The sequence below is a fragment of the Panthera pardus genome, unplaced genomic scaffold, assembly GCF_024362965.1.
Source record: "Panthera pardus isolate Hobbes unplaced genomic scaffold, ASM2436296v1 HiC_scaffold_8, whole genome shotgun sequence".
NCBI lineage: Eukaryota > Metazoa > Chordata > Mammalia > Carnivora > Felidae > Panthera > Panthera pardus.
The window spans coordinates 80,487,677-80,508,787 of record NW_026527013.1 but is presented as its reverse complement, the minus strand read 5'-3'; the positions used below and the strand labels follow the sequence as shown (position 1 = coordinate 80,508,787).

Here is a 21,111-nt window from a genome sequence, read left to right as displayed (position 1 = left end):
AGCTGAGCCATCTAGGTGCCCAGTGATTTTATATATTTTGATAAGGGTTTGAGTTAACACAGGTTTGTATATTTATCAAATCTAACCTCATATATCCCTAAGGATTGTGCATTGCAGTGTATCCAAATTTTACCGAGCTCATGGGTGCTCACTGTAAAATTCTTTCAAGTTTGATGTGTGCTTCAAATTATTCACAATGGAATGTTAAAAAAAATAGATTGAGATACTTATGTCAAATCCCTATTACATTATATTTAAAAATAGCAGTTCAGGGGTGCCTGGGTGGCTTAGTCAGTTAAGCATCCAACTTCAGCTCAGGTTCATGGGTTCAAGCCCCGCATCGGGCTCTGTGCTGACAGCCAGAGCCTGGAGCCTGCAATAGATTCTGTGTCCCCTTCTCTCTCTGCCCCTCCCAGCTCATGCTCTGCCTCTCTCTCTCTCAAAAAAGAAACATTAAAAAAATACAATAAAATAACATCAGTTCATTAGATGAATACCTACACATAATATAAAATCATGTAAATATAACTATGATAGCATTTCTTTCACTAGCTCATTTGGTTACATCAGCCTTGTACATGGAGGAGTAGGTACCACTACTTTTGTGCCTAATTTTTGTACTTCCACAAATGTGCTTACCTGGTGTGTTCCTATATGTGCATTTATTTATCTAGGGTGTGCCCTGAAATCTGTTTATTCCATTTGAACCTGCTATTATCTTAATATAATGTCATTAAGCGCTCTATAAACTTAGATAAAAAATGAGCACTTCTAAGCCATTTGTTGTTTATATACACACTAACTTGGATGCTTTGGACAGACTTGATAAAAAGAACCTACACAGGTGTTTTCTCAAAATATGGTTAAAAAGGTACCTGTAAAAGGTTGAAAAAAAAACACAAATATCTAGAATGCTGCATTAAGAATTCTTTGCAAGTCTGTTTATGTTCTTGATCCATTTTAAAGACACTAAAACTGGAAATGAGGTTCACGTTGGGGGAAGGAGTAGTGGAATTCCAATGAAAACTAGCAAATGTATTGCCCAACCATCCTACTTACTATCAAAACCTATACAAGTACTCCGAGTCACCCTCTCCCTAGCCCAGATTCTACCATAGGATGGATTGCCTTTTAAAACACTATGTTGTTTAATCATTCATAGAAAATAAACAATAAACATGTCTAACCAATTTCTTTCAGCTGACTCAATACAAATACTGATCACGTCAAATAAGAGGGTTTCTATAGTTTCTTTAGTAGGTGAATGTGGGTGTGTATTTGGGGAACAAAATTTATAAACTATGTGTCAGTGTGTGTGTATGTGTGTGTAGTTGGTGTGCGTGTGTGTATACATATGGTTATCTCAATTGTACTGTAACCATTTTCTCATGCCATTATTATTTTAAAATATCACTTTAATGGTAGCATATTATTTTTTGAAAAGTTCTTGATTTGGATGTAGTTGATGCACAACATGATACTAGTTTCAGAGTACAAAATAGTTATTCATCTTCTCTATGCATTATGCTATGCTAACCAGTGTAGCTACCATCTGTCACCATACAGTGCTGTTACAATATCACTGACTATATTCCTTGTGCTGTGCCTTTTATTCCTGTGACTTATTCATCCCCTAACTGGAAGCCTGTATCTCCCACAACCCTTCATCCAAATGTTGCCCATTTGCCCATTCCCGTTCCTTCTGGAAACCATTTGTTCTCTGTAATTTTAAGTCTGATTCTGCTTTTTATTCTTCTTTTTTGTTTTTAGATTCCACATATGAGTAAAAACATATGGTATTTGTTTCTCAGTCTCACTTATTTCATTTAGCATAATACCCTCTAAGTTCATCCATGTTGTCACAAATGGAAAAAAAAAAAAAAAAACCTCATCCTTTTTTAGGGCTACATAATAGTTTTGTGTGTGTGTGTGTGTGTGTGTGTGTGTGTGTGTGTGTATGCCATCTTCTTTATTCATCAATTGAGGAATACTTGGGTTGCTACTATATATTGACTATTGTAAATAATGCAGTGTCAACATATTATTCCTTGCTACTAATACTCTAGTTTATTTTACCATTATCTTTTATTGACATTTAGATTATTTTCAAATTTTTCCTAACATAAATAGTACCCTGGTAAACAGTCACATGCATCAACCTTCGTCTGTATTTCTGTTTTTTCTTTAATTTATGATAGATTCCCCAAAGTAAAAGAACTGTGTCAAAATATGTGAAAATTTTAATTGCTTTGTTTACATACTGCCGAATTATTTCCTAGATAACCAATATATACTCACATCAACAATAAATACCTATTCTCCAGCACTGGTACCAGAATTAAGTAAACATGATTTTAAACATCTTTGCCAGATTAAAAAAAAATTTAATTGCAAAAAATTTAAAGCTTCATAATTGTTTTAATTATGCATTTTTATTAGCAGTGAGTTGAATATTTTCTTCATATTTAGTGGACATTTGTCTCTCTTCTTTTACAAATGGTTTGAGTTTTTGCTAATTTTCTGTTAGGATATTAGGGTATTGATTGATTTTTTTTTTTGGCTGTATAAGGCCAAAAGCCTCTTTACACCTCAGGCAAAATGTTTTTCATCTTTTTTTTTTAAATAGCATTTTTAATTAAACAAATCGTTCTGAGCTGTCAGAAAATTAGAAAACAGAGAGGAAACCTTTAGATGTTCTAAGATTAAATCATTCTTACAGTCCAGGGATTCAAAAAATCAACTTAGTAAGGGGCACCTACTTGGTTTAGTCAGTTAAGTGTCCAACTCTTGATACCAGCTCAGGCCATGAACTCACAGTCATGAGATCGAGCCCTGTGTTGGGCTCTGTGCTGACAGTTCAAAGCCTGCTTGGGATTTTCTCTCTCTCCTCTCTGCTCCTTTCCTGCTCTCTGTCTCTCTAAATAAACATATTAAAATGTTTAAAAAATCAGTTTAGTCAGGATGGACTATTCTTCATATCACTTCACTATTAATCTAAAAATATAGAAGAAAATAACAAGTGTTGTCAAGGATATAGATAAATTGGGAATTCGTGTATTGCTGCTGGGACTATAAAATGGAAAACAGTTTGGCAGTGCCTCAAAAATTAAACATAAATTACCACATGACCCAGTAATTCCATTCCTAGGTCTACACACAAGAGAATTTAAAACACCCACTCACGGGGCACCTGGGTGGCTCAATTGGTTCAGGGGCCGAGCCTGCTTGGGATTCTCTCTCTCTCTCTCTCTCTCTCTCTCTCTCTCTCTCTCCCCCCCCCCTCTGCCCTCCCTTGCTCATGCTCTCTAAATAAATAAATAAATAAATAAATAAATAAATAAATAAAATGTATGTGCACACAAGAAACTTCTACACAAATGTTCATGGGAGTGTCATTCGTAATAGCCAAAATGGAAACAATCCAAATATCTATCAACAGATGAGTGGATAAATGAAATATGGAATACTCAAACAATGGACAGTTATTCAGCCATAAATAAGAATCAATTACTGCATTCTTCACTATGCTTCTGTAAGGATGAACCTTGAAAACATGTCAAGTAAAAGAAGCCAGTCCTAAAGGTCACATACTATATGATTTCATTTATATAAAATGTCCAGAATAGGCAAATACACAGAGACAGAAAGTAGGTTAGTGGCTGCTACGGGATGGGAAGAAAGGGTTTAGAACTGATCAAATTTAATAGGTATAGGGTTCTTTCTGGGGTGATGGAAATGTCTTCAAATTAGTTGGTGGTGATGTTTGCAGAATCACTGGGCTGTCCACTTTGAAATGGTAAGTTTTATATTATGTGAACTCTATCTCAAAAGAAAAGTTTATATTTAAAAAAAATTTTAATGTTTATTTTTGAGAGAGGGAGAGGGGGAGAGGGAGAGAGAGAAAGAGAAAGAGAGAGAGAGAGAGAGAGAGAGAGAGAGAGAGAGAATGAGCAGTGGAGGGGCAGAGAGAGAGGAAGACACTGAATCTGAAGCAGGCTCCAGGCTCTGAGCTGTCGGCACAGAGCCCAATACGGCTTAAGCTCAAGAACTATGAGATCATGACCTGAGCCAAAGTCAGACACTTAACCAACTGAACCACCCAGGCACCCCTCAAAAGAAAAGTATATTGAAGATTCTAAGAAGTACTACTTAATTTTGTTTAACCAGCATATTCCAAGCTTTTTTATACTGCAATACACTTTTGCCATGTAAGACCTATTAACGTACCATAAGACACTAATGATCGCGAGAAGCAGTGTGGGAAAAGGTGCTAACAGTGCAACATTTTAAAATTCATTCTAAGGGGCGCCTGGGTGGCTCAGTCGGTTAAGCGGCCGACTTCGGCTCAGGTCACGATCTCGCGGTCTGTGAGTTCGAGCCCCGCATCGGGCTCTGTGCTGACAGCTCAGAGCCTGGAGCCTGTTTCAGATTCTGTGTCTCCCTCTCTCTGCCCCTCTCCTGTTCATGCTCTGTCTCTCTCTGTCTCAAAAAAAATAAATAAACGTTAAAAAAAATTACTTTAAAATTCATTCTAAGATGTGTCTGATATCATCTCCTTGTTAAAAGTGGAACAAGAAGAAAGAGAGAAAAGGGAGGGGACAGGCTAAGGACCTGAAGGATAAACTTCATCAACCTCATAATTATTCTAGAGCTGCTCATTTGTCCCATTCTGTAGAAACAGAAGGCCAAACCCTGAGTTCTTCCTTATTAGTAACAGATTTCTCTCCGTTTTTTGTTATTAGTGTTAACACTGGTATTGGATCACACAGACTAAAAGTGCAGTTAAAAAAGAATCTTCTCATAATGCAAATAACTAATTATTTTAAAAAGAAAACCGTTAAGGATAAACAAAACGTCTTCCCAGAACACGATCTCTGATAGCTCCATTTATTTTACTTTTAACTTGCAATTTACCAGAATTCATGTGGAGAGGCACTGTTCTGAAGAAGAACCAGAAATAACATAATTAACTAGATAATAGCAACAACATGGTTCTGATGTATGAAAACATGTGGAAGGAAAAGCAGGAGAGAAGCTCAGTCTGAACTTTTACCAAAATATTAACAACTTTGCTATTCTGTTTTCCAAAATGGCAACTCCCACACCAGCAAGTATCTTTCCATTCAGACATTCAGAGTCCTGAAAACAGTAATTTAGTTGTGTGCTTGCCTCAGAGAGCAGCCTACACATCTATTAGGCGACATGCAAAGCTCAGCATCAGAGGGTTGAATACAAACTACAGAACAGAAGACAAGAGTGGAAACAGAACCAGCATTTGGTGAAGTGCCGTTATTGGACGCCTACATCTCATCTATTTTCAAGTTCATAGGCTGCATCCACAGCTATTTTCTAGGCGATGCCAAGAATTTACTTTCACCACTTTTTTTTAATACTTCAAAGATTATTATCAGAATTATTTCTAGGAATAAATTACATTATAAAATTATTTTAAGTTGTTCTTGGATTTAACTGCCAAGAAAGAATCAAGAGTATTTATAAATCAATTACTGTGAACATGGGACATAAACTCTTTTATCATTATCTAGATACCCAAAAGGAGGACTAGAAAACTTCAAGAGTAACCACATTACAAGCAAAATTAACTGCTAGATCAGAGTCAGAATTCCAAGTTTATTCCCTTAAGCATATACTTCCATCTTTTTTTCCTGTTAAAATGGACAGTGTAGCATACTACGGAAAGTGTCACTCTTCTAGAAAACAGTATCTCTTATCAGTAAAGACCCATGATTCCTAAGTGGTTTTTAAAAGTATCATTTAAAACAGAAAGAGCAAAATATTCCTGATTCTGTCTTCATCTGCTAAGGGATAAGACCTCATTTACATAAACCTATTTTCCAGAATTATTTTTAAAACTTTGACATGTCAGAAAGTACCCCACATAAAAACCTACTGCTATGTCCTTGTTTGTTCAGTGCTGTTTTGGGGGCAAGTATCTTCTTTAATAAGGTTCCATTTGCCAGACAGAAAAGTCTCTTCACAATCTTTCAACACTGACAGACAAAATTATAACAAAATAATCTCAAAAACCCTAACTTCCATAGCACAGTGGCAACTTTCATTAGAATCTGCTCTAAAAATGTGACTTTCCTGACAGTCTTATTTATGACATACCATTTTACTTTGATTCTGAGCACATGGATTTGAGCAGGAATAAGGAGGAGAAAGGAATTAGAAGAACTCCTCTTTCTTAGGGATACATCTTTAAAGTACCTACAAGGGTTTCAGGGCACATATCTTATCAGGGCTAAATTCCTGAATGTTGAATCTTTGGAATGTCCAGAAAAAACTGACAAGCTGTTTCAGGAGCTATGACATGGATGAACTTTACATGGAGTGTTTTGTTTTGTTTTGTTTTGTTTTGTTTTGTTTTGTTTTTTCAGCCTAAAGGAAAGAAAACAAATTACTTAATGGCTTTTTAACACACATTTACCTTTTGTAATTACAGAAGAAATTCTATGAGAAAAGCACTGAAGTTGAAGCAAGGGTTGCACATATATACCAGACAACCTTCCTTAATCATCTCACTTGATGTAATCAAGTGAATACATTCCCAAGAAATTATAGAGTCATCACTTCACAGAAGACCTAAGAGAGAAAATAAGAACTTAACTATCATGTATCATTAGGACATTGACCTGCCCTACGACATGAGCGTGGACGGGACACTCTCTTGAACTTCCTTCCATCTCTTGATTCTAAAGAAGACACTTAATCAATCACTCTCCTATCTAAAGGCATTAGTGCCTGCCACCTCCAGAGAAAAAAACGGACAAAATGGTAGGCAGGATAATAAATGTCCCCAGAACCTATGATGATAAAATGTATGTATGTTTGTATAGTTTTACATATATGTATAGAAGTGTAGGTTTATATGCACGTGTACAGATTCAGAAATATCCTCGAAGTTTAAGACAGTAATATCTGCTCTCTTGTCCATACAGGACACTTGTGCACATACATGCATTTACTGATGTCAGCTCTGGTAGTAAAATACCCTATGAATCCTCAAAATTTATACTGGGTTATTCATTCAATAAATATTTATTGAGCACTTGTTATATGCCAGGAGAGTGAAGATGACCAGACCATCTCTTATCCTCAAAGAGGTATAAAGGTCTTAAACAAGTAAATTCAACAGATTATTAGAGATTCTGGTGGAGGTCAGGGAAGAAACTGAAGTACAGAGGGCAGAATAAAGAGTTCCATGGAGGTGAGTGTCAGGGAGTAGGGTCACAAAGGCTAAACAGGGGAGGTGAGGCAGGACAAAGGCCCTAAAAGATGGCAGGATGTCCACCCAGCAGAGAGAACCAGTAGGAATTATAAGCACTATAAACAAAGGCATGAAGTTTAAAGCAGCTGGGATTTTGGAACTGTGTGTGGGTTATGATTGGTGTAGCGTGTGTGTGTGTGTGTGTGTGTGTGTGGTGGGAATGTACTGGAAATGTGGGTTTTTATGAGTGGTGCACCGTGTGTGTGTGTGTGTGTGTGTGTGTGTGCAGTGAGAATGTATGTGACTGTAAAGAAATGGCAGGAATTGTTGGGATTGTTATAGGCAGGGTTACAACACAGAGGGCCTTCTTTTATTCAAGATTCTTTTGGTTATAATAGAAACCAGCTCAAGTGGGCTTCGGCTTTAAGGGAAGCTTAAGAAGAAGCTATAAAGCTGAGTTTCGTTTTTTGGGTTTTTTTTCCAATGTTTATTTATTTATTGAGAGAGAGAGAGAGAGAGAGAGAGACAGAGTGTGAGCAGAGGAGGGGGAGGGAGAGAGGGAGACACAGAATCCAAAGCAGGCCCCAGGCTCTGAGCTGTCAGCACAGAGCCTGATGCCGGGCTCGAACCTGTAAACCAGGAGATCATGACCTGAGCCAAAGTCAGACGCTCAACCAACTGAGCCACCCAGGTGCCCCAAAGCTGAGTTTTGCAACTTATGGCTTTGCAACTCCCTATGCACGACCTTGGGCAAGTTACCTACGTTTTTCTGTGCCTCAGGTTCTTTATCTACAAAATGAGAATAATTAGTAGGCTTTTTGTTAGGATCAAAAAAGTTAACACCTGCAACACACCTGGCACATAGCAGGTGTTTGATAAATGTTAGCTATTTTTAATAATGTTTCTTAGAACCCAAGAATATCTGAGCCTGATGGGAAGAAAGCCTAAAATAAGAGCCTAGAAAGCTCCAGCACATCAGGCAGCATTCTGTCTGTATCTCCTTCTCCTCTGCCTGCACAATATTCCCCTGAACCATTGTGGACGATGGGTGCCCAGAGTTCCCAAATGTTTACACGTGCCTTGATCTAGCTCATGAAGAGTTGGACTGGGATTGATGAGTCTTGATTCCAAATTCCTGTACTGATAAATTCGATCGACTCAGCTTGGCTTGTGTATCTCACTTGTGGCTTAACCCTTTGTGGGGCCAAAATCATGCCACACTGGCCTATTCTCTTGAAAGGCAGGAAGGAGGGCAGAGGAGTAATTCCTCGTGATTCTTAGATTTAATCATTTTCAGGTCTAAGCCAGAGAACAGACTAAACAATCTGATCTTCAGAGATCAGAGATGCTGTTAAGTACCGAAGGACACTGGTTGTTATAATCGCTTCACATGCTCCTTAAACTTTTCCTTTCCCAATTTGCACCACCCTAACTCCTTTTAGGAATCGGGGAACTGACAAAATTCCAACCACCAAGCAAAATGCGGTGTAGCCATACAATGGAATATTACATAACCATAAAAAGAAATGAAGTCCCCGATACCTGCTACAACATGGATGAATGTTGAAAACACGATTCTGAGTAAAAGAAGCCAGAAACAAAAGACCATATACTCTATGATTCTATTTACATGAAATAATAGGCAAATGCATAGAGACAGAAAGCAGATTAATGGTTGTCAGGGACAGTGTGGGGGAAGGAATAGTGAGTGACCACTAAACGGGGATGGAGTTTTTTCCAGAGGTAATGAAATATTCTAAAATTACATAGTGGCGTTGGTTGTTCAACCTTGTGAACATATTGGAAATCACTGAAATGTATACCTTAAAATGGTAACGTTTATGGTATGTGAATTATATTTCAAAAAAAAAGTATCTGAGACCTGGATATGATGTCAGAACAACTGGTTTTACGCGTCACACTTACACTATCTCATGTAATAGCCACTACTCGCTCTTCCTAAGCCTTGATTCCTTACCTAAACATTGGGGCCAGGGCTGAGCCAGGCTCTACCAAAGGTCCGTGTCAGCTTTAAATTCTATGGGTAAGAAACTGGGTGCATTGTTTGCCATCCAAACTAAAGTCAGCCTTTCTCTTCCAAATATTCTGCCACTGGAATTATCTTCTCATTCTGTTTGCTATTTTAAAGAAAGAATTCTCACTTCTTTCTGAGGTTTTAAATAATACCTATTTTTTAAGCACACATACTAGGCACTTGAATAGATAATTCACTTCATCTACCCAACAATTTTGTGAACTAGACACTTTTGTTACCATTTTACAAATGCAGACACGGAGGCTTAGGGAAAGAAACAATGTGGCCCAAGTTAGAAGCTGTGCCAGGGGGACATACAACCTGAGCAGCCTAGCTTTGGAGGTCATGTGATGAACCCCTGCACTGAGCTGCCTTTCTCCACTAACTCCTCCACTTGGCCCAAATCTCATGCCCCTCAACATTTACTTTAGCAATTTGCCGAGTGACTAATTTAACAGCTTTATATTCATCATGTTCACTATTCTAGTAAGTGATTCTTTTTAGTTATTGGGAAATAATCCCTGATTATTGTCATATGTCAAATACAAACTACATTATACTATTTCTTTTTTTTTTAATGTTTATTTTTGAGAAAGAGGTGAGGGGAGGAGGGGGAGAGAGACGGGGACAGAGGACCTGAAGCAGGCTCTGTGCTGATAGCAGAGATCCTGTCACCGGGCTCCAATTCCCAAACCCTGAGATCATGACCTGAGCCGAAGGTGAAACTTAACTGTCTGAGCCACCCAGGTGCCCCTATATTATGCTATTTCTTAATGAAGGTAATGCTGGCATATGCAAGTGGAATTGAGACCAAATTAATGAATTAAGACCAAACTTAGGTTAATACCCAGTAAATAAGAAAAATTAATGACAACTTCAGCTCTTGTCAGCTATGCTCCTGGTACCATTGACTAGAGCAATTTGTTTAATTAACCTAAAGTCTTCTTGTTAATTATAGATCATTTACCATGTCTAATAAAAGGTCATGCCTTTGAAATCCCTACATATGTTTAAAATTCCTCAAGCATGTTACAAAAGCATTTCTTCGTAAAGAGACAGACAAAATAAACTTAAGAAGAATGAGGAATAATTTAGCTTAATTTAGGCTAGCAAATAAATAGCATTACTAGACAGGACCCTATGTAATGAAGTTGCTAGTGGTTGTCCCTTCTTTACAAATATCAAGACCTAAATATGTGTATGTAGTATTCATAACATGTATGTGTCTCAAAGTCACAAGGACAGGACACCTAAGACTGAACTGTAGCTGATGTCCAGGGATGTAGGAGTCCTGGTGACAATTAGTAAAGTTGTAAAAGGTTCTACTTAGTTTTAATGTGAAAGATAACCAAAAATTAGCTTAAAGTCTATATTTTTATTTTTAATGACAATAAAGCAAAGTAGTAACAAAAACATGCATCATGACAATGAAACATTAACATACAATCAAAATCTACTGGTAAAGTACCCATTTTTGTTAACTAGTGACCAACATAAGGTTTACAAAAATTGTAAATCTTTCTTAAAACATTTAAATAATTTGTTTTGTAAATATATCCCTATTCATCTAAAGTTAGAGTGTCAAATCACAGTTAGAAAAAATCAAATCATTAAGTTAAAAAATTCTGACACCATGTTTAAAAATAATATTGAAAATATTAAATTTTTTTGTAAGTTGCTTAATCTCTATTAAAAGCATGACAAGATTGAATGCTTAAGAGCAAAAATCAAAAAGAAAAAATCATGGATCTGTTCACCATATTTTCTGCCCAAACTTGGATTTCATCAAATCTTGCCATTTTAAGAATTTTGTAACTTAACAGTGATTATATCTAGAATTGTATCTAGAATGGCTCATTTCCTTATAGAAAAAGGAACACATAGAAAATTACACAGTTTACATGAAAAACTGTTAAAATGGCTCACGTATTAGCTGAGAAAAATGATGTAGCACAAAAGTTGAATTTATGCAACATCTAACAATTTGAACTGGGGCCAGCAGACCTGCAAACCCAGTTCTCCGGTTTTAGAGCCAGAATATCAAAAATTGAGTGAAACGCTTTAAAGCCAGAATACTAAATATTGAGTAAAAAGCATTTCAGCCTCTGGAAAAGGAATAATTTTGTATGAAAGGATATTCAAATAGCCCTTCATTGAGCGGCCACAAAGAGCCTTGAAGATTTACATGATTGAGCTGGAATTCAATGCCAAAGACAAGAGGAAGCATTTTTGTTCTGGGATGCACAAAGAGATACCCATAATTAAACATCACTCTTCCCTAGGGCAGCATGTTTTCTTATATTGACAAGCAAAATGAGGTATTTCAAACCATGCATTGCTGGCATACAGTCATCTTTTGCATAGCTATTGTTTTAATGTATTTCTGGCTATTAGGCATTGTCTATTTTTGGTCAGTGAGGCATGCATTTTAAAGAATTCTGGTTTTGCATAAAAGGCTGTAGTTATGTTAGTGGAATTACATTTACACAACAGTATCTTAAGAATAATTATAGCCTTATTTTGGCTAGTCACACACATATTTTATATTTAAAGTAGAGCGGCTATAACTTTCATGTAATTAGTACAATTGAAATTAACTATAAGTGGAAAAAACTTTCAGAAGTACCTTTTTAGATTCAACCATATATGTTCTACTTTGTCTTGTTCAACACAGCTAGTTAAACATACCACACACGGATCCTACTATGTTGGGCATTTGCCAAACAAATCAAGTTTGCTTAACATTCCATCAGTCAAGTCAGAGCCTAATGATAGATTATGTATTCAATAACTCTTTTGTTCTAGATCAAAGAATGCCACATTTTTTTCAGCCTGATCCTACCGCAACTACTAACCTACCAAAAAGCAGCAACTCTTACATTTTACCTTCTGTAAGAGTTTCCTCTCCTTTCTCACCTGCACTCTACTCAAATTCAATCTTTTTTCATTTTCTTAAATTGTAAAGAATGTGTTAAACTTAAATACCAAAAAAAAAAAAATGTTCTTTTGCTTTTGAAAGTGACCATTTACCTAAGCAGACGTTTTATCTCCTGCTCTCTATTCAAAACATTGCTTATGAAGATTAACTCTGTTTAACAATATGGAGTTATATAATCAAATTTTCTTTTTAAGGTAATTTGCTATTGTCATATAAATCCAGATAAAATTATTTTGATATTACTAGAAACTTAAAAAAGATCTAACTTATCTATCCATCCATATAAAAATCATGTCCTATAAAAATGCCAATTGACTAATGGGAGACCTGAGCTTTGGTTATGGAAGTTAAACTACCATCCATGGGCTTTGTGTCTAGAAGCCTCTTCAGACCATTAACCTAATGATACTGGGTTAATGGTAATGGGAAGCATAATTTAATCTAATCAAAAACATTCTAATTCAAGAGAAACTGCGTTTTTACAGCTTTCAAAGTCATCATAGAAAATGTCTTGGGGCGCCTAGATGGCTCAGTCCGTTAAGCATCTGACTCTTGATTTCAGCTCAGGTCATGATCTCAATGTTCATGAGTTCGAGCCCTGCATCAGACTCTGTACTGACAGTGTGCAGCCTGCTTGGGATTCTATCTCCCTCTCTCTCTGCACCCCTTCCCCGCTCGCATGTGCTCTCTCTCCCTCTACCCCTGCCCTTTAAATAAATTAAAAAATAAAATAAAATAAAATTGAATAAAATAAAATATCTTGAAGCCCAGGTGCCTCAAATAACTCCTAACAATTGCATTGCTAGTTTTTTGTTTGCTTTACTAAAATCAGAGGCAATAGGACACATGGATTTTATGTGTCTACCTTGGCAAGTGATAGTTATTTCATTCAGCCAAGTCCTCTATTCTCAAATCATCTGGATCTACAAACCCCAGATTAATTCCTCTTGAGAACTGGTTTTTTTGCCCCCAAAAGGAAGCATATACACGTCCTAGAGTGGAGAAAGCAGCCACTTCAGTTACCAAGATTTATAATTTTGGAACACCTAGTTTTACTGAGTGTTTCCTCTGTGCTAAGGGCTTCACATAAATAATCTCAATTTTCAGGGCTACTCAACATCATATGAAGCAGATGCCATACCAACCCCATTTCACAGATGAGGAAGTTAAGCTTACATCTCAGCTTAACACGACTTCCTCAGGAAAGCCTCTCCCAACTACATCCCATTTTACTCCAGACTGGATCTAGTTTCTCTGGCATACCCTTGCCCAGTACTCAGCACTTTTCCAAGCTTGCCCCTAGCAAGATTTGCTATTACATATTTATGTGGTCATTTAATTAATGTCTGTCTCTCCCATTTAATTAATGTAAGATCAATGGTTCTCAAACTTTAGTGTGTATCAAAATCACCGGGAGTGCTTCTTAGAAAGTGATCACTGGGTCCCAACCCCAGAAAATCTGACTCAATGAGTCTAAAGAAAGGCCTGGAACTCTGTTGCTGCTACCAGACCCTGGACTGACTCAGAACCAGCAGTTCTCAGCCCTGGATGAACATCAGAATCTCCTGGGGACCTTTAAAAACAATCAATGCCCATACTCTGCCCCCAGAGGTTTTGATTTAATTGGGCTAAGATGGAACCCCAAATGCCTTATCCCAAATATTGTATTCTTTTACTCAAAAATTACTTATCTAAAACTCAAGTTTAACCAAATGTCTTGTAAATTTTTATTTGTTAAATCTGACACCCTTAGTTGTAAGTCCTGTTGTAACATAACAGGTAGTGTATCATTTATTTTATGTACATATATATTATGTACCCATATCATGGGGCCAAATGAGCAGAATTTTTAGACCCAAGAATTTTTTTCTAGCGGATCAGAACATAGAAGTAGTTACCCACACATTGTAAAAGCTCATCTGGAGATCTATCTTTTAAGAATAGGGCAAATTCTCAATGTCAAATAATTTAACATGATGATTAAGTGACTTCCAGTTTCCTTTAAGCCCTGAGGCCGTGAGTCTCATATGAGGCCAGCAGGGTGACAATGGGGCATCCACATCACTGCTCTGACATCAATCAATGAATCACCTGGGCAGAGCTGCTGCTAAGACTTGGCTCAGAGGAGGTGTCCTTTCATATATCAAAAGTAGGTAAAAATTATCTATTTAATAAATACCCCAGAAAAGATAAAACGCTGAACACATGGCTGCCTCTGATAACACAATTCTATCTTTTTCATATCAATGTAGGCAGTCTTGTGCCATTTTCCAATTTCAGAGTAAGATCAGTGATTTCATGTCTTACATAAATGGATATATTAAATTTGCATTTTCGATGCTGAAAAGGGCCTACTTAATTCCAGCTTGGCACGTTTATTGTATAATGGGTAAACTAGGGATTTCCAAATTGAGAATCCTCTGGGATCAGTAATGCTCATGTAGCCTTCTGCCTCCTCATGTAAGTAACCTGCCAGGTCTCTGGCTCAAGGACAAGGACTCCATCTAAGTATTTTAAATATTAAAATACACTCCTTCATGAATACTCATAGAATTCAATCATTTCAACAGTCATTACTATCTTTGTACAATGCTTACTTGCCAAATTTAACACGACACTTTTCACCTAATCCAGGATTTTAAGAACTGTTTATAAAAACAGGTTATGGAGGGGCACCTAGCTGCCCCAGTCAGTAGAGCATGCAACTCTTGATCATAGAGTTGGGAGTTCAAGCCCCACATTGGGGATAGAGTTTATTTAAAAATAAATAATAAAACTTTTTTAAAAAGCCACGTTATTGAATGCATGAACATCAGAGTGGATTCCAATTCCAGCAACACAGAAATTTACATGACAGAACACAGAACACAGAACACAGAAATTTACATGAGCCCCCAAGACGAAGTATAATAGTTGCAGCAGACGGGAGAGGGGCAGAATGATTGTCACACCAAGCTTATGGTCGGCTGTACATTTACAGGACTTATTTCAATTCACCTAACTACAAGCAAACAACACAAAAATCACTTCAGATTATTTTCTCTGAAATAATAAATGTCTAATACTTTTTAAAAAGGCATTTCAAAAAATAAGACCTATAACTGCTTAATCATGGACAATGATTGGTTTCTTATGTCGGGATCACTTACCAAATCCAAAAGCATTGGAACCTCCAATGCTCTGAGAAGCCTGAACACTTGTAGATGTGTATAGTCCTGTCACCAGCAAGCCATCAAAGAAGGTGCTTGTTGAAATTGTCACTGAAATACAGGGAGGGAAAAAAAAGAAACCTCAATTAATACAATCAGGAGAATGAGATAACATTTCTGAAGTGTTAAACATTGTCAAAACAACTTTTACTCATTATTAAAAAATCATTTTTATACAACTGGTAGTCAGTATTTTCTTTGTATCAGGAATTAGAGAGGAGCAAAAAGCAGCTCCGAATGCCAATGTCTATAATTGCTGGTCCTAAATTTAGTACATTAGTTCTATCTTTCTGCATTCATTTACACGTTCCCCAGCTATATGCAAAATCATCTGAAAATAATGTAGAATACATTGAATAGCTAGTCTCCCCCACCTCCATCACCACCCCTGAAGGCAGTCAAAGGCATTGCTGGAGTTTTGGCATTGTGATTAAACATTTTTTTTTAACTATTCCATACTGTGGGAAACAATCTTAGATTGGCTGAAAGAACAGTAAGATGCACTGTTTTTCTTATTGTGCATCTACATATCATAGATGAATCCCCTGAAGTTTTTCAACAAAAGCAGACTAATTTGCATGAAGACAGTTAGCTCTTTTCCTTTTGAGAACAAAAAAGGGAGACCACTGCACATTTTAAGTTTTAGAACAAAGACTACAAGAGGAATCCGAATGGTTTCATAACCAGAAAATCAGGATGTTCCTGGGAAGAAGAGGGTCAAATTAAATGCATCCTGATGCTACTCAGGTTTGGCTTCTTAAAATTTTATCTTGCTTATTACCACCCTAAAAAATGATCATAATTTCCTCCTTGACATAATATTTTCTCCTGCATTGGTTTTACAAGATTAAGATGATGCCATTTGTAGGAAGCATCCAGGAAAAAGTGATATTATTTTGGTGTGCACAGTACAAGGCTATCATCATGGTTGGTGGCAGTAAGGAGAATGGCCAGAATCACATTAACTTTGATGAGAATGTTTAAATTAAACTCCAGGAAATCCAGTGAATAGAGCTGAATGGTCTGAAACAACCACATTATAAACATAAAACAAGACGCATAGATCAACAGAACAGCCTGACATCATGCTACCCCCAAAATGGCATTGGATATTGGAGTAAATCACCTTCACATCCTTTAATAATAGCTAATATTTTGACTGCTGGCATGTAAACCACTCAGCTGGGCATTGAGTTAAACAGTTAACGTGTATTATCTCATTTCATCATCAAAAAATTTCTATAAAAAGGGTACTGTTATTATTCCCAGGATACACATGAGGAATTTGTGGCACAGAACAATTAAGAACCTTGTTCAGGACCATCTGATATCATCTAAAAATGTCTGATGTTGTTTACCTGGCATCTCTCTTGTTTTCTCTCTATCCTGTACATCTCCCCCTCCCCAGATCCCACAGAAGCAAAATGACATGGCTGAACCCTTGTTTAATAACTTATTCCCCGGATTATTCACATGCATGAGGAGTATTTGAAAAAAAGTAAAAGCTGCAGGACTCAATATCACTGTTTTGGGGGGGAAGAGGGCCAAGGAGGGCCAGGAGGTGACCTCTATGGTATAATGGATGGAGCCCTAGGCTAGGTAAGGGATGGGATTTGGGTGCTGGGTACTCATCTGTTACCACCTGTTCTTGAACAAAACCACTTCCTCTCTTGGAATCTCAATTTCCTCATTTATAGAATCACACCTCAATCATCAGCCTCCTGTTTTGCCTATTCCAGATTCCCATAGTTGATTCTACCAGTGCCTCTACTTTTGGTTCAGTGAGTTATCTTGACTAAGGTAAAAAAGTGCTTAAACTGCTTCTGCACCCTTATCCAGTAGGGTTTAGAATTAAGTTGCTTGCTGTTAAATTGACTATGCTGACCAATGGACTCAATGCAGTGTCCCAGGCTGTCCTTCCCAGCAAATCAGACCCAAACTGCAGTATCTCACTGTGGACCTGTGGGATCCTGCTTCTATCCACTTCCTCTCAATCCATTCCCCTTTTGTTCAGTAAGACAGCAGCAATCATGTTAATGCACAAATACAGCCCCTGTGGACTCCTGTTCATTCCTTTATGCTTCTACTCTGGTTCTTACTTCTAAGATTCTAAAAAACCTAAGAGTTTTATGGGTTAGGGAGTGAGGCCACCTCGAATTCGAATCTCACGTCTCTCTCTCTCTCTCTTTACCTCTGATCAGTGTGTGACCTTGCAATGAGCCTCGGATGCCTCATTTACAAAAGGAATAATACTACCCAATGCACTATAAGAATGAAAAGAAATGTATCTTCAATCTATCAGTGTACCTATCTCTTTAACAAACAACCATGCACACAGTAACTCACCAGTAAAAGTTAGCTCCATTTTCCTGTCCTCTTTCACATCCTGAAGCCCTGCCTTGTTCTTCCCTTCCAGAGAACTGGAGTCCCATACAGACCTCCTCACATCTGCTGAGGACACAGCCAACCACTGGACTGCCCACATCTGAGTCCTCCTGACTGCTACGATTCTCCACCTACCTCTCCATGCATTATTTCATTTCCAACCACGGTCCATACTAAGTCTCAGCTGTGAGCTCAGTGGACCCAAGATAAGTGGCATCCCCAGCTTATTATTAATTTGCCCTCTCTTCTAAAAGATATTCTGCTGAGTTTTAATTTAAAATAGAGGCTAAACACTTGGAGAAAGGGCTGAAAAAGAAGAGAACCATGTGTGACAGCTCTTGGGTCTTTCCTCTACTACCCCCAGCTACTCAGTTCTGGTCTCAAACTACATACCCCCCAGCAAAACAAAAGCCCTGCTATGTCTATTATGACAATTGATAAATTCAACTTGTTGATAGCCTACACGTATCTAGTGATGATTCAATATATTAGACATGTGCACTTAGGAAGCTGCCTGCACGGCCTGTGACACATTTGGGCACTGAGCACAACCAAGGTCTGCTGTGCCCCTTAGATGTCCACGTAGGCTGCTAATCCCTTGCCAGGTCTCAGCTCTCATCTGCCACCAAGTGCCTCCCCAGCCCTAGAGGATGATGCAAATTCTGATCTTAACTCCTCCACACACCATAATACCTGCTTCAGATCAATTCTCTTCTTTACATAGATTCCTGGTGCTGACACAGCAAGGTCTAGTGAAAACATCCCAGGAATGAAAGGATTGATATTTAATTACCAATAATAATTTGCTATGTCAGATGAGGCAAGCTTTTCTCTCTGCTTGGTTCTATTCCTAGTAGTAGTGACATGAATACCTATTACTCGGTAACCTCATGGCTAGATGGACCTATCATTTCTAAACACAGAGCATCTTAGAAATCAAAGTGGAATTACTGAGAAAAACACTTTTTACTCTTAGAGTCTCTTGGCTTTAAATACCATCCATAAACTGACCACTCCCAAATTTCTATCTCCTGTCCAGATCTCTACATACCTCTTCATATATACTCCAGGTATATATACACTTGCTGCTCAACATCCCCACTTGGATGTTCAAGAGAGGTTTCAACCTCAACTTAACCAAAACTGAATGCCCACCCCATCCCTCAAACCTGCTTCTCCTATAGCCTTCATGAACTCAGTTGATGGCAGCACCATCCTTCCTGCTGAGCCAACTTTGGAATCACCATCTCCCATCCTCTACATTAGTCCATCATACACTGGATTCATGTCATTCCTCTGCTTACAACTTTCTAGCTAACTCAATGTCAAAGTCTTCACAGCGGCCTACAAAATCCTATGTGACCTGCCCCTATTCCTTCTCTGTCCTCACCTCCTTCTGCTTTCCTCCTAGCTTACCCCATTCCAGGTACACCAGCCTCCTCGTTGTTGCTCAGACATGTCAAGCCTTTGTACCACTGCCTTCCTCTGCCTAGGATTCTCTTCCTTCAGAGTATCAGGTACTTATCACCTTCTGGCACATTCTACTGATACACTGACTCACAATTGTCTTTGTTTATTATGTTTATTGTAGGTCTTATCCTGCAGAATGTGAATTCCATCAGGGCAGATACCTTAAGTGTTTTGTTCAGTAGTACATCTCAAGCATCTGGAATAATTTCTGACACTTTTAGGTGTCATATTTATTGGAATATTTATTATATGTGATAATAATATTATATGTATTAATGAATAACTCATTCATACAAAAGTGGTGCAAAGTTGTCTAATCTCCAACTTATTCCCAAAGGAAAAGTATGTTGTGAATCCTAGACTTTATATGTCAAATGAATCCCACTTGGAAAAGTCACATGGGAAAAAAAAGAAAATTTGACTATTTATATATTGAAAATATCTTCCAGAGTGCAAAATGATCAATGCAGGGACCAACAGACAAATCGAAGACATTTGTTTTTTTAAAAAAGGCAGATCAACTTAAGTACACATACATTCTGACAGGCTACATGTTTACACAAATCATCTAAAGAAAAAGCTCCCTATTAAAAACTAACTGAATGAATATAGGGGCGCCTGGGTGGCTCAGTCGGTTAGACATCCGACTTCGGCTCAGGTCATGATCTCCCAGCTTGTGAGTTCGAGCCCCACGTCGGGCTCTGTGCTGACAGCTCGGAGCCTGGAGCCTGTTTCAGATTCTGTGTCTCCCTCTCTCTCTGGCCCTCCCCCATCATGCTCTGTCTCTGTCTCAAAAATAAATAAATGTTAAAATTTTTTTTTTAAACTAACTGATCTATTTCTCTATTTGCTAGAGTTGGGAGTTTAAAGTTATTTTGAAGGGAAAAAAATGATATTTGCATTTGGAAAGCTGCTACTGTCTGGACAAGCATTCCTTCTTTAAACATGTGTAATGCACGATCCATATGTAAACTGGTAATCAGTCTCTTTTTTTAAGAAAAAAGGAAATGTTGCCCAGACTCATACAGCCTATAAGACACAGTTCTGATCACTAGGTTCCCTTTTACTCAAGAAGACAATGGGCCCAATTTCTGCATTTAAAACAAAATGTGACACAGTTTGGATTCTCCGATAGCTTGCAGGAAACTTCAGGATGTCTGCAGCCTGCATGTTTTTACCGATTAGAGCACCATCAGTAAACATATGAACAATCTGAGCGAGATGCTGAAAACTTTATACCAAGGCACTCCAACTTGGAAACTTTGGCAGGAATACACATCTCTCTGTCCTTCCCTTTCCTTTTCATCAAATGCTTCCACTTATCTCTACTTGCAGCCTCTGGTGAGTCTGTCAGAGTTTCCCAAACAAACAAACGAAAACCTTACAGAAACAAATAATTGTTCCAGGCATCAAGGCTGCTCTGGCCAGCTGTCCTTACCTGGGTAATCTCGCATCATCAGTCACTGACAGTTTGTTTTCATCTGGGGCCTCTTCCTCACCTTACCCTCTGGTATCTTTCTGATTCCTTCCTATCAAGCTTTATCTGACCAACAATGTGCACTAGTTCTTACCTGTCCTAGTGCCCAGATTTGATTTCATTTCTCTAATTCCACTGGGACTCACCCTTCAAGCACTATCTGACCTTCTCAAGTCTTAGCTCATCAGTTATGTCCACAAACTGCTGCCATCTAGGCAACTGAAATAATCTTTCTGAAAGCAGAAGAGTGATCTATGATAAAATCTTTTTAATGTTTATTTATTTTTGAGAGAGAGAGAGAGAGAGAGAGAGAGAGAGAGAGAGCATGAGCGGGGGGAGAGGCAGAGAGAGAGGGAGGCACAGAAT

General features: G+C 37.9%; 1 protein-coding gene across 3 annotated transcripts in view; it reads right to left on the bottom strand.

Moving 5' to 3' along the window:
• The window catches only part of RELN (reelin), a 525,148-nt gene that overhangs the window by 433,128 nt on the left and 70,909 nt on the right, over nucleotides 1-21,111 (bottom strand). For all 3 annotated transcript variants that reach the window (XM_019451245.2, XM_019451247.2, XM_053898155.1), the window contains exon 2: nucleotides 15,354-15,464. In XM_019451245.2, the coding sequence (XP_019306790.2) occupies nucleotides 15,354-15,464 (111 nt within the window). The remainder of the gene's footprint in view (nucleotides 1-15,353; nucleotides 15,465-21,111) is intronic.